Below are 25,032 nucleotides of genomic sequence, written 5' to 3'. Positions count from 1 at the left end.
GACAGCTTTATTGAGATTTACATAATCTAAAGTTTACATTAAATAAATAAATAAGATTTTATTTGAGAGAGAGACTGGGAGAGCAAGCATGAGCAGTGGGGGAGAGAGGCAGAGGGAGAGGAAGAAGCCAACTCCCCACTGAGCGAGGAATCCGATGTGGGGCTCAATCCCAGGACTCTGAGATCATAGGATTAGTTAACCAACTGAGCCACCCAGACACCCCAAATTCACACATTTTAAATGTACAATTCAGAAGTGCTTGGGTGGCTTAGTCAGTTAAGCATCTGCCTTTGGCTCGGGTCATGATCCTGGGGTCCAGTATTGAGCCCTGTATCAAGCTCTCTGCTCACTCTGCCTACTTGTGTGTTCGTTCTGTCTCTCTGTCAAATAAAATCATTTTTAAAAATGAATATGTACAATTCAGTGATTTTTTTTTAAAGATTTTATTTATTTATTTGAGAGAGAGACAGTGAGAGAGAGCATGAGCAAGGAGAAAGTCAGAGGGAGAAGCAGACTCCCCGTGGAGCTGGGAGCCCTATGCGGGACTCGATCCCGGGACTCCGGGATCATGACCTGAGCCGAAGGCAGTCGTCCAACCAACTGAGCCACCCAGGGGTCCCTCAGTGATTTTTTTTTAAAGTATGTTCACAGAGTTATACAGCCACAGCCACTGTCAAATTTTAAAATACTTTTATCACCCCAAAAAGAAACTCCATAACCATTAGCAGTAGGCTACTGCTAATCTTCCTGTCTCTACATGGTTGCCTATTATGGGCTTTTCATATAGAATTATACAGTAAGTGATCTCTTATGTCTGACTTTCCTCACTTAACAATGTTTTTAATGTTCCATCTACATTGTACTGTGTAGCAGTGTTTTATTTGTGTTTATTTATGTATCCTATTCTGTTATATGAATATACTGCTTTTTGTGTGTCCAGTCATCAGAATTGATGGGCATTGGAATTGTTGAATTGTCGCCTCTCTGTGGCTCTTTATTATGAGTACTGCTGCTATGAGCATACAAGCTTTTGTGTGAACGGGTTTTTACATCTTTCTTGGATCTTTTTGGAGTGCACTTGGTAACTCTGCATATGGTGTGCATATGGTAACTCTGTTTAGCTTTTTGAGAATCTGTGTTCAGGGAGCCTGCAGCATTTTACACTCCCACCAGCAGTATATGGTCGTTTCAGTTTCTCTGCATCCTAACACTTGTTATTACGTCATTTATTACAACCATCTTAGTAGGTGTGAAATTGTATCTTCTTTGTGGTTTTGATTTGCATTTCCCTTGTGGCTAATGATGTTAAGCATCTTTTCCTATGTTTAGTAGTTATTTGAATATCTTTTTTGGAGAAATGTTTATTCACATTCTTTGCTTTTTAAAAAACGTTATTTTTTGGAGATTTTATTTGACAGAGAGTGCACACACATAAATTGGGGGGAGGGGCAGAGGTAGAGAGTTTCAGACAGACTCCCTGCAGAAAGTGGAGCCAGATTTAGGGCTCAATCTTACAACCCTGAGATCACGATCTGAGTGGAAATAAAGAGTTGGACAGTTAGCCATCTGAGCCACCCAGCTGCCCTTGTCCACTTTTTTAATTGGGTTGTCTTTTTATTGTTGTTTGTAAGAGTTCTTTATTTTATTGATACATAACCGACATGCAACATTATTTTTATTTCATGTGTACATTATGTGTACACATTTCATGTGTACAACATAATGATAAGATATTTGTATGTGTTGTAGAATGATCACAGTAAGTCTAGATAATATCTATCACTATATATTGCCAGAAAATTTTTTTCCGGTTATGAGAACTTTTAAGACCACTCAGCCACTTTCAAATACTGCATTGCAGTATAGTTTTAATCACCATGTTGTATGTTACATCCCCATGACTGAAATTTATAACTGGAAGTTTATACCTTTTGGTGTTTTTGTAGATTACACAGATAAGAGAGATCAGGGTATTTGTCTTTTTCTGCTTAACTTCATTTTAGCATAATGCCTTTGAGGTCCATTTATGTTGCCACAAATGGGAAGATTTCTATTTCATTTCTTTTCTTTTCTTTCTTTCTTTTTCTTTTTCTTTCTTTTTTTTTTTTTTTTTTTTAAATGAGAGAGAGCATGAGCAGGGCAGAGGGAGAGGGGCAGGGCTTCTGGCTGAGCAAGGAGCCGGACATAGGGCGCAATCCCAGGGCTCTGAGATCATGACTTGAGTCGAAGGCAAACACTTAACCAACTGAGCCACACATGGGCCCTGATTTCATTCTTTTTTATAACTAAATAATATTCTGTGTGTGGTAAGGATGATCCATTTTCTTTTCTTTTTTGAGATTTATTTACTTTAGAGAGAGGGAGAGCAAGCAGTGGGGAGGGTCAGAAGGAAAGGGAGAGAGAAACTTAAGCAGACTACAGGCTAAGTGCTGAACTACATGCCGGGCTCCATCTCAGAACCCTGAGATGATGACCTGAGCTGAAACCAAGAATTGGATGCTTAACCAGCTGTGCCACCCAGGCTCCCCTCTTTAGCCATTCATCCATGGTGGACACTTGGGTTGTTCTCATATCTTGTCTAAGTCTTTGGGTTGTCTTTTCACTTTCTTGAGGGTGTCCATCTTTTGAAGCACACTTTTTAAGTTTCATTTATTTAAGTAATAGCTACATACAACATGGTGCTGAAACTCACGACCCAGAGATCAAAAATTGCATGCCCTTCTGAGCAAGTCAGCCAGGTACCCTGAAGCATAAACATTTTTAATTTTGTTAATATCTAATTGATCATTACCTAACCTAAGATCACAAAAATTTGCTCCTGTTTACTTTTAGCTCTTAAATTCAGACCTTTTGATCCACTTAAAGTTAATTTTTTAAAAGCATTATTTATTTATTTTAATGAGCACAAGCAAGCTGGGGGGTGTGAAAAGGGAAACAGAGAATCCTGAAGCAGATTTTGAGTTGAGCACAAGCCAATGCAGAACTCAATCCCAGGATCCTGAGATCATGACCTGAGCCAGAATCAAGAGCCAGCTGCTTAACTGACTGTGCCACCAGATGCCCTTAAAGTTAATTTTTTTTTTTAAGATTTTATTTATTTATTTGACAGAGATCACAAGTAGGCAGAGAGGCAGGCAGAAAGAGAGGGGGAAGCAGGCTCCCTGCTGAGCAAAGAGCCTGATGTGGGGCAAGGGGCGCCTGGGTGGCTCAGTGGGTTAAAGCCTCTGCCTTTGGCCCAGGTCATGGTCCCGGGACCCTGGGATCGAGCCCCGCATCAGAGTCTGTGCTCAGCGGGGAGCCTGCTTCCTTCTCTCTCCCTCTCTCTGCCTGCCACTCTGCCTACTTGTGATCTCTGTCTGCCAAATAAATGAATAAAATCTTAAAAATACTCCAAGATGAATCAAAAGACTCTTTTTCTTTTTAATACACTTAAGGTAGTACATCACAGTAAGATGGGTGAGGAGGGGAAGGACAGTTTTGAACTGGGGAGTTGGGAAAAAAGACCCAACGTGATGCCTTGACTGCAGGTGCACGGTGTTCTCCAGCAGACTTCCCGCCGAGCGTGGAGCCAAATGTGGGGCCGCATCCCATGACCCTGAGACCACGATCCTAGCTGAAACCAAGATTTGGACACTCAACCCACTCAACTTCAGGCCTCAGGTTAATTTTAAAGAAGTGAGCTTGGAACTAGAAGGTAGGGAAGTTCCTTTCAAACTCTTCAAGTCCACTTACCCCTTTTAGCTGGTCATTAGGCATGAGCCTGATAATCTTTTGCAGAAAGAACATCTTGTGGCTTCTTTGCTTTCTTTTTCTCAGCTAGATGTGGATATGGCAGGTCATTGGAGCTTCATGGCTCAGTAGTACATGTTTTGAATTATTTTTCCTATAATGGAGTTAGATTTATGGGTCCTGTTCTTTTAGGTATTCTCATGGCTAAGGACATGAGATTGAAGTTTAATTAAGATGAGGAGCCATGTGCTTACCAGCCACATTTCAGTATGTGTTTTTTTCTTATCACAAAAAGGTATTATTTTCAAGTCTTTGAGTTTTGCCTGGAAGCCAGATTTGGTTAACAAAAATAATAAGAGGAGTATAAGAAGAAAGGAAAAAAAAAACCACCCTGTATTTAAATTAATTAAATTCCCTATTTAGTACACTTGTTCCATAAGACTTTAAGGAGTTTGTTCTAATTTTCTAATTTTAGGAAGTGTACTTTATAACTGGAGAATAAGAACCACAATGTAATTCAGAAGGCAATGAAGTTAGAAGACTTGATTCTAGGCCTGACCTAACTGATTATTAGATGTGTTACCTCAGATAAGTCCCTTACCATTTTAGACCCTGCCTTCGTTTGTTTAAGCTCTACACCAAATATGGGGCTTGAACTCATGGCCCCAAAATCAGGAGTCACATGCTCTACTAATTAAGCCAGCCAGGCGCCCCTGCCTTTTTGTTGTTGTTGTTGTTAACCTCTGGAATGAACTAGTAGTCCCTATGAAACCAGTTTTCTTTTTTTTTTTTTTTTAAAGATTTTATTTATTTGACAGAAATTACAAGGACACTGAGAGGCAGGCAGAGAGAGAGAGAGAAGGAAGCAGGCTCCCTGCTGAGCAGAGAGCCCGATGCGGGACTCTATCCCAGGAACCTGAGATCATGACCTGAGCCGAAGGCAGCGGCTTAACCCACTGAGCCACCCAGGCGCCCCGAAACCAGTTTTCTTATTGGTGATTGGAACCTGGAGTAATAAATAGAAATGGAAACTTAGGGATGGAATAGACAGGACTTAGAAACTCAAGAAACTCATATGTTTATAGCCTCCCTAGATCTCCTCTCTTCTGACATTTAAACATTGTCTACCAGAGACTGACAATTCCCACAATTCTGTCTCCAGGACAGACCTTTCTGAGCTTCAGAACATGTACTTGATGTCTCACATTAAAATTACATACTTGAGGGGCACCTGGGTGGCTCAGTTGGTTGAGTGACTGCCTTCAGCTTGGGTAGCAGTCCTGGAGTCCCTGCTCAGCCGGGAGTCTGCTGCTCCCACTGACCTTTCTCCACTCATGCTCTCTCTCTCCCTGTCAGGTAAATGAATAAAATCTTTAAAAAATTAATTAATAAAATTACATATTTTAGGGGTACCTGGGTGACTGGTTAGTTAAGCATCTGCCTTCAGCTCAGGTCATGATCTTAGGGTCCTCCTGGCTAAGTGGGAAGTTGTTTCTCCCTCTGCCCCTCCTCCTCACTCATGGGTGCATGCATGCACACACTCTCTCAGATGGAGTGTTTAAAATATATGTAGGGGCGCCTGGGTGGCTCAGTGGGTTGAGCCGCTGCCTTCGGCTCAGGTCATGATCTCAGAGTCCTAGGATCGAGTCCCACATAGGGCCCTCCGCTCAGCGGAGAGCCTGCTTCCCTTTCTCTCTCTCTGCCTGCCTCTCCATCTACTTGTGATTTCTCTCTGTCAAATAAATACATAAAATCTTTAAAAAAAATAAATAAAATAAAATATATGTATGTAAATTTATATATACATGTGTGTGTGTTTTGTGTTTTGTTTTAAAGGGGTGCCTGGTTAAGTTGGTTAAGGATGTGACTTGATCTCAGCTCAGGTGTGTGTTTTTCTTTTTTCTTTTTCTTTTTAAGATTTTATTTATTTATTTATTTATTTGACAGAGATCACAAGTAGGCAGAGAGGCAGGCAGAGGGTGGGGGAGGCAGGCTCCCCGCTGAGCAGAGAGCCCGATGTGGGGCTCGATCCCAGGACCCTGGGACCACAACTGGAGCCGAAGGCAGAGGCTTAACCCACTGAGCCACCCAGGCGCCCTCCCCTTTTTTTTAACTTAATTGGAGAGAGAGAAGCAAGCAGTGTGCTGGGAGGGGCAAGGAGGGAGCGCAGAAGAGAGGAACAAGCAGACTCTGTGCTGAGCACGGAGCCTGACACAGGGCTCAATTCCAGGACCCGGAGATCATGACCTGAACTGGAATCAAGTCCAACACTCAACTGATTGAGCCACCCCCAGGTGCCCCTAAACCAAGATTCTTTTTTTTTTTTAATGATTTTATTTATTTGAGAGAGAGAATGTCAGAGGGAGAAGCACACTGCCGGCTGAGCAAGGAGCCCCATGTGAGACTCAATCCTAGGACTCTGGGATCGAGACCTGAGCCACCCAGGTGTCCCCTAAACCAAGATTCTTAAGACAGAAGTCATCCAGCAGTTATGTTTTGTTTATAAAAACCTATTACGTGGATATTGTTATCACGTATTTATTACTGGGAGTTAGAGGTATAGACATACATTAAAAAAAAAACAATTCTAGGGGTTTCTGGCTGACTTGATTGGTGGAACATGTGACTCTTGGTCTCAGTGTTGTGGGTTTGAGCCCCACATGGGGTGTAGGGATTACTTAAATATAAAATATTTAAAAAACAAAAACACAAACAACTCGGATTACACTGAAGGAACAGCAACCAGTCAGCTTTTACTCCTTATATTAGGAATGATATGGTCATTTATGTAGTTGCATAAGCTAGAAATGAGCCTATATTTCTCCTTTATATCCATATCCCATCAGTTATGAAGTTCTATTTATTTTTCTTCTTAAATATCCTGTGAATTGGGTGTGTCTTGTAGTCACTCCTGATTTTAAAAATCTCTAGTCTGGGCCACTGAACCAGTTTGAAGAGGTCATACTTGAATTAGCTTGAATTAGCTATTCTTTTGTGCACACTTTTTTTTTTTTTTTTTAAGTCTGGGCCGAAGTGCTAACTGCCCCGTCCCAGTTCACTAACGAAGCACTTCTTTGCTAACCAAGAGCAAATTACAGGCAGAGATTCAGCTTCTCTTCTTCACCTGGAACCTTTTTGAAAAGGAGAGTTTTCTGATTTACATTTAAGTGTCTTTGCTATATAATAATATATACAGGTCTATTCAAGTTTTCTGCTGTGACAGATTTGCCAACTAATAGAAGTTATCTAATTTAAGATTTTCAAATTTATTAGCATGTAAATTGCTAATGTTATTGTTTCGTTCATAATATTTCTTAATCTGTTGTTCATGTCCTCTTCTTCATGATGTCTTTTTTATTTGTATCTTTTCCCCTAAGCAGTTTTACCAGTTTGTCTCTTACTAATCTTTTAATTAATTATAAATTTTTAAAATTATCTCCATTATTTCTGACCTTTTTTTTTTTTTTTCCAGCTTTTTTCTGGCTTTTGAGGTTTTCTAGGGGGGTTGTTTGGTTTGGTTTGGGTTTTGATTTTTCTTTTTTTCTTTTTTTTTTTTGTGGTCTTTGTTTTTGTTTTTTGAGAGAGGGAAAGAGATGACCTAAGCCAAAATCAAGAGTGGAAAGCTTCACTGATTCAGCCACTCAACTGTCCCTTTTAGTCTTTTTTTTTTTTTTAAGTGGTCTTAAAGCTTATTTTCCATTAAGTACTGTTCCACCCTATTATATTGCAGACTTATTTGTAGTAGTTTTTTGTAATTCTGCTTAAGTGTGTTGAAAGTTTCTTTATCAGAACATCGTTTCTCCCACAGTAAGTTTTGATCAATACCCAGTATGTAGCTAAATTCCAATTACCTCTTCTTCCCTTACATGAATTCCTTCCTCACTGCACCCAGGTTGCAATACCTGTATAAAGCACCTTGCTACATGGAAGCCCTCAACTTCTTGCTTGGCCTTGTGCCTCTGCCAGGAGTCTTCCTCATTCTACTCTGGCTCCTGCACTCTGAATTGGGCTGCCCTTCTAATAGGACATTCACCTTATGTTTCTTAATGGGCTCTGACATCCTGCAGTGGTCTCCTGCCATACACACATTTCCCTATCCTTCATCCTGCATGGACACACTTCACATCCTGATTAGGTCCCAGCACCCTGCTCTGTGCCTCTGCTGCCCATAGATCTTACCCTTGTTTGACCCCACCTAATGGCTTTGGACAGGATCTCTTGGGGGAAGAAGGAGAGTGGGCACTGCAAGAGAAATGTCATTTTCTACGTTTAATACAGTATGGTTACAGAAAATAGACTATTTTACTCTTTGGAACAGAGACTTTTAGCTAGTATAAAATCAGCTTTTATGACTTTTATATATGCTAAAGGAATATATGTACTCTGGATGATTGATAGGTATTTATGTGTATGTATATGTATTCACCTTATAAATTGCAAATCTTTTACTTTTTTTTTTTTTTAAGATTTTATTTATTTATTTGACAGAGATTACAGGTATGCAGAGAGGCAGACGGGGGTGGTGGTGTAGAAGCAGGCTCCCTGCCGAGCAGAGAACCCGATGCAGGACTCGATCCCAGGACCCTGGGATCATGACCTGAGCCAAAGCCAGAGGCTTTAATCTGCTGAGCCACCCAGGCGACCCTCTTTTATTTAACTTTTTTGTGCTTGTTCTGTTAATTACTGTTTTAAGTATTATAAGTATATAGGAAGTGTAGAGACCAGTGAACTTGTGGAGACTGGGGGGAGTGATGGTACCTGGAGAGAGCTCAGAAGCTATGCACACTTTTCTCACCTCACCCGATGTATCTCTTAAATCTGGTTGTTGATTGATATCCTTTATCATATTCTTTTAATAAACTGGTAAATGTTTAAAAAGGTGTAGACAGCAAGTGAATAGCCATGTATTTATCACTTACCTTCAGAAGTAATGCATTACAAGGATGCCTGGATGGCTTAGTTGGTTAAATGTCTGCCTTTGGTTCAGGTCATGATTCCAGGGTCCTGGGATTGAGTAAGGCATTAGGCTCCTTGCTCAGTGGAGAGCCTGCTTCTTCCCCTCCCTCTGCTGCTCCCTCTTCTTGTGCACGTATGCTCACTTTCTCTCATTCTCTCTGACAAACAAAATCTAAAAACCAAAATAAAACAAAAGAAAGAAGGCATTGCAGTTGAAGCCACCCAATACCTGTTTTTTATTCTTTTCCTTTCATTTCCCCACAGAGGTATTTACTGTCCAAATTGGGTATTTCTTATTCTTGTAAACTTGAGAAATATCCTCCAAACTAGACTTTACCAGTATAGACCAGGATTGCCTACAGATGCAAGCCTCTTCTTATATCAAAAAACTTTGTAGCTCATAGAAGAATGTTGGGAATTTGCCAGAGAAATATTTATGTCATCTCTTACAGCATATCTTAAGTCAGAGCCTAAGAGCTTGAGTCTCTCCATTGATAACTAGGTATCTGAAGAAGAAGGAATGCTATAACAAATGACTTCTTTTTAAAGATCTAGTTGTGGGACGCCTGAGTGGCTTAGTTGATGAAGCATCTGCCTTTGGCCCAGGCCATGATCCCAAGGTCCTGGGATCAGGTACTGCGTTGGGCTCCTTGCTCAGCAGGGAGCTGCTTTCTCTCTCTCCTTCTGCCTTCCCCATCCCCTGCTTGTATCCTCACACTCCTTCTCTGTGTCTAAATAAATAAATAGATAGATAGATAGATCCAGCTGTGGTGGTATTAGTTGATGACTACAGTAATAAGCAAGTTATATGGCTGTGTGATTACTTAGAGTAAGTTATTCCCATGTATGAGAGAAAATGTAGATCTAACACATTCATTAATTTGCATTTCTGAATTACCTTTGACAGCTAATAACGGATGAGGTTATATAAAACAAACTCAGTTCAGGTGACTTGTCTAAAACCCATTAAAAATTCTTAAAATAATTATAGCTAATTATGTTGTCATTATAGATGGTGACACATTAAATTGATGTCTAAATTGGTCTTAAAATTTTGATTAGTAGTACCTTTTACTGACTGATAATTTGTATCCCATTTTAGCAATTCTGTGTAACAGTGATTTTGCTTCTTGTGATACTGTGCTATTTTGCTTTTTTATTTATAGTGATAGATTCCTGTGGCCTTTTAAGTGATTGAATAATGATGGAAATGGATCCAAAATAATAAATGACTACTCTACTAAAGCAGTAGAAGACTCCTCGTATCACCTTCCAGTTCAATTCAGTCTTCAGGAGGAGGCGGAACAAGTGAAATAGAGAAGACTGAAGAGAAGACGACCTCACTTTGGAACTGTTTACTCCTTGACTTCTTTATTTCTACTTGTTTTAATTTTGCTGTGAATTTAAGTAGTGAAAACCAAAGAAATAGAAGATACATTTGGGAGCTTTATATAACCCAAGAAATTTGCCTTGAAAGCTGCTATTCTTTGGAGGAAAACATACTAAGTTCCTGTCTGATTAAAAACAAACCAGATTTCCTATGTCCCTTAGATTCTGAAGAATAAAACAGATATAAATACATATCCGCACACTTTTTAGCAGCTCTGTAGGAATAATGAGATTTATAAATTAAGGGCTTTGTTATGTGGATGTTTTGCCACTGGAATTGACTGCTCAGAAGATCTTTTATTGCTCTCAAATCGATATTTTTGATCTGTGGCTTTGATGGCATTCGCCCACACATGAGTTTACCTCTTTCCAGTTATGACCTTGTTATGAACAGTGTTTGCACTCAATGTGCAAATGTCCATGTATTATCTATTTAAACAGCATCATAGTGCCATCACTCAAGGAAGTTGAATGAGGTGAACATAGACATAGCTCTTTCCCCTTCCCCCCATTTTTTAAATGTAACAAATACTTTTTATGTTCCCCTTCCCCTTCCCCTTTCCCCTTCCCCTTTTTGGAAACGTGTCAGGAACTAGATAGTTTAAGATGAGCAATTGAGGAGACTTGAAAGAGTATACAGACAGAGCCTGGCTTCCTTGTGCTTTATCACAAGGCGTGCTGCTGGCCAGCCTATTTAAGCACCCTTTTAACAAGAGAACCTCGTAGGAAATCCAGCTGGCAGACTCAAGGAGTTCGGGAAACAGGACCACAGAGGTTACACTCTGGGGTAAATATTCTCCTATGTCTAACTTCAGAAGAAGACTATGTATGTGTATCTTGGAAAATAGCTACTGTTTTCTGGTGTATTTAATTTTGAAGAGCCTTAGTGGGGTAGTGGGAGACACCAGTGGATCTCCTGGGAAAACTGGTGCTAGTGGGTATTTGAGGGAATTAAAAGAACAAATCTTGAGGGATTGTATCTTTAAGATCTTTTCTGCTTTTGCCACGAATTACCAGAGTACCAGAAGCATATTAATCTCTTCATAAGTATCAGTAGTTTTAAGTAGGTGTTTATTCTTAAAGTTCTTCTGTTAAAACTCAAGAATTCATTAGTCATATAACCTTCCAGTTCTGTGTCATACTTTTCCGTTTATGTGTTTTTCATAGTCATTATTCATGGACTGTTGCTTTTGTTTAGAACTTCTTTGAGGTTATAGAGCCAGATAAGTAGTCTTAGAGAGGCTCAGAGATAGCAGGTCTTTCTGTAAAGAGGGAATCTTAGAGTAATCACAGACTCTTTTGTACATTGGTATCAGGTCCCTGCAAGTATAACTGATTTGAGTTTTCTCATTTTCAGATCCTGGCCATGAGGTTGGATGCCTCACCTTGCTGAAAAGAGACACTGGACCTAAATGGCGCAGCATGACTTTGTTCCTGCTTGGCTAAATTTCTCAACACCACAGTCAGCTAAGGTACTGTTCTTCATTACTATAGTAACCTTCCAAATACCAGTTCTTTTTATCCCCAACTTATTGATGGCCTCTGTTTTACTGTCTAGGTGTTTTTGTGTATTCAATCTTGCCTGAGGGTTTAAAGTATGTTTTCATAGACATATTATATATGTTTTCATAGGATATAAACAGACAGTTTAAGTTATTGTGGACCCCACGATTGCCAGGTATCTCCTCATCCCCTTATTTCATTATATGCTAAGCTTTCCTCATGTGGCACACTTAAGACTTCCTGGATTAGAAGCGCCTAGGTGGCTTAGTTGGTTAAGTGTCTGCATTCATCTCAGGTCATGATCTTAGGGTCCTGGGATCGAGGCCTGTGTAGGACTCCCTGCTCAGTGGGGAGTTTGCTTCTCCCTCTGCCTCTTCCTCACCCTCTCCCCCCACCTTACTCATGCTGTTCTCTCTCTCTCTCTCTCTCTCTCTCAAATAAATAAAATCTTTATTTTAAAAAAGGTTTCCTGGATTAACTGCACTACACTTTGGAACCAAAACATACCTGCTGATCTATTATTTAGGTATAGGGGGCAGAGGTAAACACGAAATGGTTTTTTGGGGAAATGGACCTTTGGTGTAAATGCACATTGTAATAGTAGATGAGGAGGATGAAAAGGGAGAGACATTGACTATTTACATGGATCTCAGATTAAATCCTAGAAATTCTATTTTAGGGGTGATAATCTACTTAATGATTTCAGGGGAAACTGTATGTTACATTAGGAATATAAACAGCCAGTTCATATAGAGTAAAGTAGCCCAGAGTGGATTAGTTGTACTCACAGTGCACAGAAGAATGGCCTCAAATATTGGGGCACCTGGGTGGTTCAGTTGGCTAAGTGTCTGCCTTTGGCTTGGGTCGTGATCCCAGGGTTCTTGGATCAAGCCCCACATCTTGCTCAGCGGGGAGCGTGCTTCTCCCTCTCCTTCTCCCCCTGCTTGTGCACTCTCTCTCAAATAAATAAATAGAATCTTAAATTTAAAAAAAAAAAAAGAAATAGCCTTAATTATTGGTAAAGAAACCTTTGGGAAGCTAATAAGCTTAAAAATCCTTCCCGTTGGGACGCCTGGGTGGCTCAGTTGGTTAAGCAGCTGCCTTCGGCTCAGGTCATGATCCCAGCGTCCTGGGATCGAGTCCCACATTGGGCTCCTTGCTTGGCAGGGAGCCTGCTTCTCCCTCTGCCTCTGCCTGCCATTCTGTCTGCCTGTGCTCACTCTCTCTCACTCTCTCTCTGACAAATAAATAAAATCTTTAAAAAAAAAAAAAAAAAGCTTCCCATTTTGCCAACTAATAGAGGAGGGACACATGCTGTGTAATCTCAAAAAAAGGGGGGGGCCTATCTTCCCTTATTTTTTAAAAATTTTATTTATTTTAGAGAAAGAACACAAGTGGGGGAGGGGCAAAGTGAGAGGGGGGAGAGAGAATCCCAAACAGACCCTACACTGAGCATGGAGCCAGACACAGGACTCAGTCCCAGAACCTTGAGTTCATGACCCAAGCTGAAATCAAGAGTTAGACACTTAACCGCCTAAGCCACCCAGGCGCCCTCCCCTGTTTTTTGTTTATTTGTTTTGTTTTTAAGAATTTATTTCATAGAAAGAAAGAGAGTGCCCCCACTTCAGAGTGGGGGTTGGGGCAAAGGGAGAGGGAAAGAATCTGAAACAAAGGCCTCTATCTCATGACTCTGAGATCATCACCCAAACCAAGATCAGGAGTCAGACTCCCAACTGACTGAGACCCTTGCCCTTACCTTGTTTTTAAATGGGAATTTTGGGGCAGATGTTCCTGATCTATTTAGACCCACAACATTTTGCTCTAAACTTTATTTTGAGTCATCCTTTGGAGATTCCCAAGATCTCTTAATTGACATAATCTGACCCAAAGCTTGGGGGATGGTGGGCCTGAGGGATTAGTTGTGGGACCCAGGAAGGCATTATTATTTACAAATAATAATCTAGCACAGTGAAGTAGAGTAAAAAGAATTGGGAAATGAGATTTCACTATTTCCAGTAAAGCTGTAATGAACAAAGTTCTGCAGTGTTGGGATAAGGATAGACAGAAAGCAATGGAATAGAATAGAGAATTCAGAAATACTTCTGTACATAGATATTTTTTACTAAAGTGCCAAGGTAATTTAATGTGGAAGTGATACTCTTTTTTAGCAAATGGTTCTAGAACTGGAGATAGATAGATATGAAGTGAGAACCTTGACTTCAGCCTTTACTTCATACCACACGCAAATAAACCTGAAGCGTATCATAACCTAAATTAAAGAGCTAAAAACTATAAAACTAAGAAAATAGATGCAAAGATGTGTGTGCCTCAACCTGTAGTTTTGCTCTGCGCCTTTGTCAGTTATATCCATATTTTTCATACCTTTTAAGACTTTCGGTCTCTCTTTTGAAATTAAAGAATGCTCTAAAAATAGTAATAAAAATTTAAAATTTAGTAAAAAGAATGTTCTAGAATAAAATTATTTGGAATAGGGAGGTAAATGAAAGTTCATCTAGAATAGCTTCCTTTTCATTGTATAACCTTAGAGACTTATTTTCCCTGACTTCTTTCCTCATGTGTAAATGAGTAAAATGAAGCTGATGCCAAATTATAATTCTCTTATGAATATTAAGTAATTTCTAGAAGTAAGTGTTTGGGGTTTTTTTTTTTTTTTAAGATTTTATTTATTTATTTGACAGAGAGAGATGACAAGCAGGCAGAGAGGCAGGCAGAGAGAGAGGAGGAAGCAGGCTCCCTGCTGAGCAGAGAGCCTGATTTGGGGCTCGATCCCAGGACCCTGGGATCATGACCCGAGCCGAAGACAGTGGCTTAACCCACTGAGCCACCCAGGCATCCCAGTGTTTGGTTTTTTTTTAAGATTTTATTTATTTATTGGGTAGAGTGAGAGAGAGCACAAGTAGGCAGAACAATAGTCATGGGGAGGAGGGGAAGCAGACTCCCTGCTGAGCAGAGAGCCCAGTGCGCAGCTCCATCCCAGGACTCCAAGATCATGACCTGATCAGAGGCTTAACCCACTGAGCTACCCAGGCACCCCATAGAAATAAGTGTTTTATAAAACTGTAAAAACCATGTAGTTGTTACTCACGAAAGTGCTGTGGTATTTAAACCATTTCTCTCTCTCCAATTGCAGAATAATAAAGTTGCTTAGAATTTTTTTTAACCAAGCATGTTGCTTTTCCTTTCCTGTTACAAGGTTAACCTAGTATCTTACATGTAAAATTTGAGAGCTTATTTTAATGGATATTGACAGTGCTTTTTTTTTTTTTATCCTCTCTGATGCACATAATTGAAGAAATTGTTATCTTCTTAATCTGTTTGCTTCTCTATATTTGATCATCTTAGTCACCTACAGCCACCTTTGAAAAACACGGAGAGCACCTACCCCGAGGAGATCGTAGGTTTGGAGTAAGCCGTCGTCGACATAATTCCTCTGATGGCTTTTTTAACAATGGACCTCTGCGAACTGCAGGAGGTGAGCCATGCCCAGCTTCCATGACTATATTTAAGCTACTCAGTTAAGCCCACATAGAGGCTACATGTCTATGACCTTGATAGGCTGTTCTTAAAACAAGTTTCCCAGTTAGATCTTCAGTTGTCGTTATTCAGTTACATTGGCTTTCTAACGTTCTTGTGCTCTCGTGTGTCATTTATTCAATTGAAGATCTCATATAGAAATTACATTAAAAGGAAAAGATAATTCTGTGGACTTAATCTTTTATTTAAAGAAAAAAAGGGTCTCCTGAAGGGCTTTTGGAGTACTGCAAATCAAATCAGGAAGCAAAAATCTAATGTGTTACTTGTCCTTACTATTCCAGATTCCTGGCACCAGCCCTCCCTGTTTCGCCACGACTCTGTGGACTCTGGTGTCTCTAAGGGAGCATATGCTGGAATCACAGGGAACCTATCTGGTTGGCATGGCTCTTCCCGAGGTCATGATGGCATGAGCCAGCGTAGTGGGGGTGGCACAGGGAACCATCGCCACTGGAACGGCAGCTTCCATTCCCGGAAAGGCTGTGCCTTTCAAGAAAAGCCACCTACAGAGATTAGAGAAGAAAAGAAAGAAGACAAGGTGGAAAAATTACAATTTGAAGAGGAAGATTTTGTAAGTATCAAGGTTTAAATGTGTGGTTAAAACCTAAACAAATAATGCCATAAATAGAAGACCTTGTTAATAATGAGAAAGTGTTGAAGAAATTACTAAAAAGGAAGTCCCTAAGTTTAGATTTTAATTGCTTTTAGAGGGAAAGAAGTTGATTAGTGTAAAGGTGATGACCAAAGTTCTTAAGTAACTTTTAGCAAATCTCCATTTTTCATCTTTATGCTTTTGAAACTTTAAAAAATTCATTTCCTTTAAGTTTTATAAGGTTCAACATTCAAAATTCAATGTTCAGGTTATGTAAAAATGTGGTGTTCATGTTGACTTGTCTTTCTCTAACTACCATAAGAGGTTTTTTACTCTTGACTTTTTCCTCTTAAGTTGTGATGTTACAAATATGCAGTTGGGAGTGCCGATGTATACAGTAAAACTTTGCCATTGTGTATTGAATTATATGACTTTTGGCTTCTCAAAGTAGAGTTTTTAGTGCGCCTTAAAAAAAGTTTTCTGTATTGTATTTATTTTTAAGATTTTATTTATTTATTTGACAGAAAAAGACACAGCAAGAGAGGGAATAGAAGCGGGGGAGTGGGAGAGGGGGAAGCAGGCTTTCCACTGAGCAGGGACCCCGATGTGGGGCCCAGTCCCAGGACCCTGAGATCATGACCTGAGCTGAAGGCAGAGGCTTTAACCCACTGAGCCACGCAGGCACCTTTGATTGACAGAATTTAATAAGAAGGCCCATTATCAATTCTGTGGCATTCCCAGTGGGAAATAAATCGAGAACAGAAAAAAAATGTGAAAGTAGCACTATCTCTGCCTGCTGAGTGATTTAAGTAGAAGTTTGCTGTCAGTCAAACCTGAGCCAGGTCAGTAAGGGCAAATTAATACTGTATTTATGTTTTAAAATACCTTTTTTTTAAATATTTTATTTATTTATTTGACAGAGATCACAAGTAGGCAGAGAGGCAGACAGAGAGAGAGAGGGAAGCCGACTCCCTGCTCAGCAGAGAGCCCGATGCAGGATTTGATCCCAAGATCCTGAGATCATGACCTGAGCCGAAGGCAGCTACTTAACCCACTGAGCCACCCAAGTGCCCCTTTAAAATATCTTAAGTGTACATAAAGATATGTACATAAAAGGAGGAACGTATATATAAAAGGAGAAACATAAAAATGTACATAAAGGAGAAAAGTGGTCAAGTATGCACATCATCAAATTAAAGCTTCCCTAATCCTACTATCCTCACTACCCTCCCCAAACCCCCCCAGAAGTGATCATCACCTTGACTTCTGTGCTTTATCATGTTTTTGGTAAACTTTCACTACATGTATGTATCCATAAACACTCTACACTAATATCATTTTCCTTCATTTTGATGTTTATATGGATAATACCGTAGTTCTCTTTTATTTGCTTAAAATTGTTTTGAGATTTATCTGTATTTGATACATATAACCATATAACAGTAGACCGGTGGTTCTCAACCAGGAGCAAATTTGCCCCCATTGCCCATCCCCCCCACCAACCAAAGGCATGTTTGGCAATATCTGGAGAAATTCTGGTTGTCACACCTGGAGATAGTGCTATGGACATCTAGTATGTAGAGATCAGGGCTGTTGCTAAACATCGTATAATGCACAGGACAGCCCCATAACAAAGAATTGCCCAACCCCAAATGGCAGTATTAACATGATTGAGAAACCTTGCTTTAATTTTTCACTATTATATAATATTCTATTGTGTGACTATACTGGATTTATTTATCCATTTCCCTATTTGCAAACATTTAGGTTGCAAACAATTGTGGTTTGGAGAACAAATCTAAAGGATTGGAACTGAGGTAACTAGAGAAGGAAGAGTAAGAAATTTCAATTTTGATTTAAAGAAAATTGATGAATAATAAATAATTTAAAAAGGAAAATCAGGAGCGTAATTGGAGGGAGAAGATAACATTCTTTTTATCAAAAAGATGAGTAAGATCTGGAGATGTGCACATGGAAAAAAAGATGATACATGAGGTTGTTGGATGGGTAAGAATGGAGAGTGATGTATTCAGAGAGGGCCCTAGAACCTATGGAAATAGCTGTAAGGAGGCTGGGAAGTAAATGGTTGAAGAAGAAAAGTGTAAGTGTACACTCAAGAACACTCAAGAAGTGTACACTTAAGAAAGTGTAGTTAACCAAAAATAGTAAAATCAAGGTATTTGGGGGACAAATTTTTTATATTTTTTTTATATATTTTATAAATTTTCTATATATTTTTCTATACTGTACAATGTATAATTAGAAAAGTTATTTTTTGTTTTAAAATGGTATTAGTTTGATGTAATAAACCATCTTACAGTTACCTTGGACAAGTTAAATAACCCTGATTTTCTCAGGTGGCTCAGCCGTTAATCGTCTGCCTTTGGCTCAGGTCACAATCCCAGGGTCCTGGGATCAGGCCCCACATTGGGCTCCCTGCTCAGCAGGAAGCCTGCTTCTCTCTCTCCCACTCCCCGTTTGTGTTCCCTCTCTCTATCTCTCAGCCAAATAATAAAACCTTAAAAACTAATTTTCTCTGCATTGTTACATAGATAGTAATGTCTACCTTGCAACATTAAACAGTAAAGATCACCTATGTCAATATTAACTGGGAGCATCTAGCTGCCTCAGTTGGTAAAGCATGTGACTCTTGATCTCAGGGTTACGAGTTTGAGCCCACATTGGGTATAGTTTACTTTTCAAAAATTCTGTTGTATTTTTATGTGCCTGCAATAAGCAGTTGGGAAATGAAGTTTTATAAAATGCTTTTTGTAAAGCCAAAAAATAAAAAACTTTTAAAATTGCTTAGGAATAAAATGTTTAGTAATAAATTTAACCAAAGATGTGAAAGATCTCTATACTAAGCCAAAAAATATTGCCAAGAGAAATTAAAGATCTAAATGAAAGAGTTATCATTGTGAATGGGAGGCTTTGAATTAGAAGACTGAACGTGGTTAGGACAGCAGTTCTACAGAGTCTGCATAACACCAACCAGCGTGTATTCTTACAGAAATGGACTAAGTTATTCTAAAATTTTTATTGATGTATCACTTCTTTTTTTTTTTTTTTAAGATTTTTATTTATTTGACAGATAGAGATCACAAGTAGGCAGAAAGGAAGGCAGAGAGAGAGAGGAGGGAGCAGGCTTCCTGCCGAGCAGAGAGCCCAATGTGGGGCTTGATCCCAGGATTGAGCTCAATCCCTGGGATCATGACCGGAGCCGAAGGCAGAGGCTTTAACCACACTGAGCCACCCAGGCACCCCTAAAATTTTTATTGAAATAAAATTTTTTATTGAAAGACCCTAGAATACCCAAAGTGATCTTGAGAAAGAATGGAATTGGAGGACTTACTCTAATTTGAAGACTTAGTACAAACCTATAATAATCAAGATGTTACATTATTATAAGAATAAACTAATAGTGGAGCAGAATAAAGAGCTCAGAAATAAACCTACATTTATATCGTCATTTGATTTTCAACAGATACTAAAACAGACCAATAGAGAAAGAAATGTGTTTAACAAATGGTACTAGAATAACTGTGTGTATATAGTGAAAGGATAGATAGATAGATAGATAGATAGATAGATATCCCCTACCTCATAGCATACAAAAAAAAATTAATTCGAGAGGAATTATAGACCCAGATGTAAGGCCTAAAACTATAAAGCTTCTAGAAGAAAATTTGGAGGAACTTCTTTACGCCTTAGAGGGTAGAGAAGATTTCTTTGGACAAAGACAGCAATAACCTTAAGGAAAACATTGATAAATTGGATTTCGTCAAAATTTAGAACATCTGCTTATCTCACAGACTCAAAGAAAATACAGAAAATATTTATAAAGCATATCTGTGAAAAGGGACTTGTATCCGTAATATAAATAACTCTTATAACTGAATAATAAAAAGACAACTCAATATATATTTTTCTTTCTCTCTTTGAGACAGTGAGCAAGTGGGGACCTGCAGAGGGAGAGTGAGAGAGAATTTGGGGCAGACTTCAGACCAGTGGTGAGCTGATGGAACTTGGGGCTTGATCTCACAACCCTGAGATCAGGACCTAAGCTGAAATCAAGAGTCAGACACTTAACCAACTGCGCCACCCAGGCACCTGTCTTTCTTCTTTTCTTTTCTTTTCTCTTTTTTTTTAAAGTTTATTTAGGGGTGCCTGGGTGGCCCAGTCACTTGAGCATGGGACTCTTGGTTATAGCTTGGGTTGTGACCTAAGGGTTTTGAGATTGAGCCCTGCATTGGGCTCTTTGCTGAGTGAGGAGTCTGCTTTGAACTGTCTCTCCCTCTTGCTTTGGGCCCCTACCACTCTAACCCCATCGTAGGTCTCCTGCACACGAGCTTTTCTCTTAAAAAAAAAAAAAAAAAAAAAACTTAAAGTTAATTTAAGTAATTTCTACACCTGATGTGGGGCTCAAACAACCCTCAGATCAAGTTGCAGCTGAGCCAACCAGGTATCCCGACAACTTAATATTTTAAAAAAACAAGCAAGATTTGAACAGATTCTTCACAATGGAAGATACACAAATGGCCAGTAGTCACATGAACAAAATGATGAGTGTCATTAGTCACAAGGGAAGTGTGTAAATTCAGAATATGAGATACTGCTACCCATTCACCACAATGGCTAAAATGTGTAAGTTTGAAAACATTAAATTTGGTGACATTTTCAAGTGTTTGGAACTCATACATAGTAAGAGCATGAAGTAGAAACCATTTTGGGAAAGGGTGTGGCAGATTTTTGTGAAACTAAACATAAGCCTATCCTGTGACACAGCACTTATAGATATTTACTCAAGAGAAACAAAGGTATATGGGTATTTATTATAATTTTATTCATAAAAGCCCCAAACTGAAAACAGTTTAAATGTCTTTGACACAAAAATAGAAAACTTGTGGGGCGTCTGGGGGCTCAGTGGGTTAAGCCTCTGCCTTCAGCTCAGGTCATAATCCTGGGGTCCTGGGATCAAGCCTCGCTTCAGGCTCTTGCTCAGCGGGGAGCCCGCTTCCCCCCCTCTCTGCCTGCTTGTGATCTCTCTCTCTCTCTGTCAAATATATAAATAAAATCTTAAAAAAAAAAAAAAAGAAAACTTATGGTATAATCATGAAATGGACTACATGTATTCATTAATAAGGAGTGACTAATAAACAATGAATTGCAGAATGGTACATACTGCCTGATTTTGTTTATATGCTGTCCTAGAATAAGCAAATAATCTATGGTGGAAAAGAAAGTCAAAGCAGGGGCTCCTGGGTGGCTCAGTGGGTTAAAGCCTCTGCCTTCGGCTCAGGTCATGGTCCCAGGGTCCTGGGATCGAGCCCCGCATCGGGCTCTCTGCATGGCAGGGAGCCTGCTTCCTCCTCTCTCTCTGCCTGCCTCTCTGCCTACTTGTGATATCTGTCAAGTGAATGAATAAAATCTTTAAAAAAAAAAAAGTCACAACAGTGGTTGCCTGTGTGGAATGGGGATTGTCTGGGAAAGGGCATGAGGGAACTTTACTGTTGCAGTAGGTAATTTTGTTTTTAGAGAGGTTGAGGAGTTATAAACATTTTTCAAAACTCATGGAATTGTATACTTAGTATATGTGTGTACCATTGTATGTAAATTTTATTTAAAATTTTATTTAAAAACAGATTATCATCACCAAGCATAGTAGAAATAGATAAAGTAAACACCCTGATGTGATGCACTGAGGATGCAACCTCACCTCTTTAAATCCTTACAGGAATGCGTAGCCTGAATCTAACCATGAGAAAATATCACACATACTCAAGTTGGAGTTCTACTATAAAGAATTACAAAAGATTCATCAAAAGAACTAGCCTCTACTTTTTGAAAATGTCATGGGGGTGCCTGGGTGGCAAAGATGGTTAAGCGTCTGCCTTTGATTCAGGTCATGATCTCCAGGTCCTGGAATTGAGGCACTGCATTGGGCTCCAAGCTTGTTAGAAAGTCTGCTTCTGTCTCTCCTGCTTGTGCTCTGTCTCTCTGAAATAAATAAAATCTTTTAAAAAATAAAAATTTTATCATGAAAGAAAAAATTGCAGATTAAAGAAAACTAAAGAAATAAGACAACTGAAGGAATCCTGTGAGGAGGACCTTGCAGGCTCAGTTCGTGGGACTCTTGACCTCAAGATCATGAGTTCAAGACCAGTGTTGGGCATGGAGTCTACTCCCCCCCCAAAAAAAGGCAGCATACGATCCTTTGGACACTGGATGAGGGGAAAACAGTGTACATTTTTAAAATTCTGTTTTGCTATAAAACTAATCAGTGTTAAGGTTTGAATAAGTGTGACAGATTAGATAGTATTTGTTGATCTTAATTGCCTAATTTTTACAATTATACTGTGATTATGTTAATGTGTTTTTAAAGAAATACGTATTTAAGGATGAGTGGTTTAGGTTGCAAATGGTTCCGGAAAAAATATATTTAGAGAGAATGTTGAAGTAAGTGGTGTAAAATGTTGACATGAGAATCTAGACATCTGTGCAGGATGTACAAAAGGTTTTTTGTTTGTTTGTTTGTTTAGATTTTATTTATTTATTTGACAGAACATGAGAGGGCACAAGCAGGGGGAGGGACAGAAGGAGAGGGAGAAGCAGGCTTCCCTCTAAGCAGGGTGCCAGATGCAGGACTTGATCCCAGGATCCTGGGATCGTGACCTGAGCCGAAGGTAAGATGTTTAACTGACTGAGCCAGCCAGGCACCCAAAAGTGAAATTATTTCTGGGGCACCTGGGTGGCTCAGGACGGTCTGGCTGGACCAATGAAGAGAGAAACCACACAATAATTTGAACAGGGAAAGTACAGGATTGGGGTAATGAGCGGTTGGCTAGTAATAAAGAGAACACTAAAGAATATGAAGGCCAAAATAAGGGACTAAAGAATATGAAGCCAATATAAGGGATAGCCAATAACCCTAGGGCTAAGCTAGAGTGCCCAAGGGAGAGTCTCCCTCTTCCCCCATCACCACCAGACCTTGTTAAAAAGGACTTAGTTGGTGCTTACTGAGTGACAGAACAGTTGCTTGGGTGTTTTCAGGGAACATGCTGAAATCTGCCCTCTTGAGTACCTGGTAGAGCTGTTCAGATACCACTCTGCTACAAAACCACTCAAGTCAAAGCTCACATGGACTTTAGAACCTGGCTTAGCAGGAGCTGGGTGCCGCAGGAGCCTGCTGAGGAAGCACACTGGAACAAGAAGCAGAAATCTTTTTCTTGCTCTATACTGACAAAAAAGTTAACTTTCCACCTGGCAAGGGAAAAATGTTAAGTGCCCAGACACGTTTATACTGAGCAGGCAAAAAGGATGACTTTGGAACTAAGAAACAATAAGTTGGTAAATGGCACAGAGTACTATCATTGTTTATATTAACCAGCCAGTGTATTCCCCTTCTAGAATGTAGCCCCTCACTGAAAACAAAACAGTTGGAAATAGGATCCAGATTGAGCTGTGGAGGTGGAAACATAGAGACAAAGGAAAGTGAAGGTTGAGATAAAAGGGAGGGAGGAATGTAGCCAGGGCATGAAAGAAACTAAGCCACCATATTTTTTAACACTTTATGAAAACAACACAACAGAGAGCTCTAAAGCTTCATGTCAGAAAAGCTGTCTTGACATTGATAAAAACTAGTCATATGTAAATGAACATAAAGGGTCAAGAGAATAAGGAGCAGAATAACATCCTTAACAGTGCAGAGTACACCTGTACAACATGTCCACAAAACAGTTAAGAACCTTTTAAAATTTACTCTTACTACAGTGTTCCCATGCTGTTTTAAAATTTAAGTGATACTAAGAAAATGGCATAAGAACAACCTAAACCAGAAAAAAGTACTAGAAATCAGGAAAGAAGTATTGAAAAATTTGTTGGGGTGCCTGGGTGGCTCAGTTGGTTAAGCATCTGCCTTCAGCTCAGGTTATGATCCTGGAGTCCCACATTGGGCTCCCTGCTTGTCGGGGAGTCTGCTTCTCCCTCCAACCTTTCCCCCCTCTCCCTCTCTCTCTCTCAAATAAATAAGTAAAATCTTTCTTTAAAAAAGTAATGAAAATTTTGAGGAAAAGGGAGACTAAACAAGGAACACAAGAGAATAATCCGTGTTTTTCAAGGATTACAAGAGGAAAACAAGAAGAATTACAAGAGGACAAAATTTATTAAAGATTTTATTTATTAGGGAGAGAATAAGGGGGATTTGGGGAGAATGGAGGGAGAGGGACAACAGACTCTGCTGAGCGCAGAGCCCAGTGTGGGGCTCAGTCCCATGACCTGAGCCAAAATCAAGAGTTGGGCATTTGACCGATTGAGCTACCCCAGCACCCCAGAAGAGGAAATTTTTTAGTGAGGGAGGCACAGCCAGTTAAATGATCGACTTTGTTTCAGCTCAGTTCATGGTCTTAAGAGTCCTGGGATTAAGCCCCAAGTGAGGCTCTACACTCTGGCAGGGAATCTGTTTGGGATTCTGTCTTCCTCCCCTCCTACCCCTCTCCACCCTGTGCATGTGTATGTGCTCTTTCTTTTTTTCTTTCTCAAATAAATCTTTTTTTTTTTTTAAGTTAGAATTGAGGGGCTCATGGAGGTCTCATGACTCAGTCTCAGGGTCTTGAGTTACAAGCCCCACATTGAGGGTAGAGTTTACTTAATTTTTTAATGCTTCATTTTTAAAAATAATAAAAGAATGAGGAATGATACAGATTTGGTCAAAAAAGAGCATCTATATATGTGTATGTATATATACACACGTGTGTGTGTGTGTGTGTGTGTGTATAAAGATCCTGTACACACACATACCCGGGGGGGGGGGACACTTAAAGGCTAAAAATTATAATTCAAGAATAATTTCTTGAAATACAGTAAAATTTGAGCTGTGAATTGAAAGGACAGAACAGCCAGCACCTAAGTAGGCTTACAAAATGCTAGTCTCGGGGCGCCTGGGTGGCTCAGTGGGTTAAAGCCTCTGCCTTCGGCTCAGGTCATGATCCCAGGGTCCTGGGATCAAGCCTTGCATTGGGCTCTCTGCTCAGCAGGGAGCCTGCTTCCTCCTCTCTCTCTGCCTGCCTCTCTGCCTACCTGTGATCTCTGTCAAATAAATAAATAAAATCTTTTTAAAATAAAATAAAATAAAATAAAATAAAATAAAATGCTAGACTCAAGTGAAAAAGAAAAATACCCCTTAAACATCAAGTCCCAGTGACTTAGAAAGAAAAATCAGACTTTGACAAAGTTTTATAATAGAAGTCAGTGGGGCGGCTTCATTATTCTCAGTGGGTTAAGCCTCTGCTTTCTCCTCAGATCATGATCTCACT

The 25,032-nt window shown here is 39.6% G+C and overlaps 2 protein-coding genes across 5 annotated transcripts in view; both read left to right on the top strand.

Moving 5' to 3' along the window:
- Nucleotides 1–10,266, top strand: part of IPP (intracisternal A particle-promoted polypeptide) — a 63,619-nt gene extending 53,353 nt beyond the window's left edge. Inside the window, exons 11-13 of one of the 3 annotated variants that reach the window (XM_082687272.1) lie at nt 3,528–3,694; nt 5,566–5,612; nt 9,852–10,266. The gene's annotated coding sequence lies outside the window, so the exon portion shown is untranslated. The remainder of the gene's footprint in view (nt 1–3,527; nt 3,695–5,565; nt 5,613–9,851) is intronic. The other 2 variants (XM_082687271.1, XM_082687270.1) reach the window with 2 other exon arrangements.
- GPBP1L1 (GC-rich promoter binding protein 1 like 1) overlaps nt 1–25,032 on the top strand; it is a 52,281-nt gene that overhangs the window by 8,612 nt on the left and 18,637 nt on the right. For both annotated transcript variants that reach the window (XM_082687291.1, XM_082687290.1), the window contains exons 2-5: nt 9,852–10,861; nt 11,432–11,546; nt 14,941–15,070; nt 15,414–15,700. In XM_082687291.1, coding sequence (XP_082543417.1) covers nt 11,487–11,546; nt 14,941–15,070; nt 15,414–15,700 — 477 coding nt within the window. In that variant the 5' untranslated portion in view covers nt 9,852–10,861; nt 11,432–11,486. The remainder of the gene's footprint in view (nt 1–9,851; nt 10,862–11,431; nt 11,547–14,940; nt 15,071–15,413; nt 15,701–25,032) is intronic.

Source organism: Mustela nivalis (assembly GCF_964662115.1).
Source record: "Mustela nivalis genome assembly, chromosome: 10".
Classification (NCBI taxonomy): domain Eukaryota; kingdom Metazoa; phylum Chordata; class Mammalia; order Carnivora; family Mustelidae; genus Mustela; species Mustela nivalis.
The sequence above is the reverse complement of the archived record's forward strand: the minus strand, read 5'-3'. Positions and strand labels throughout refer to the sequence as shown.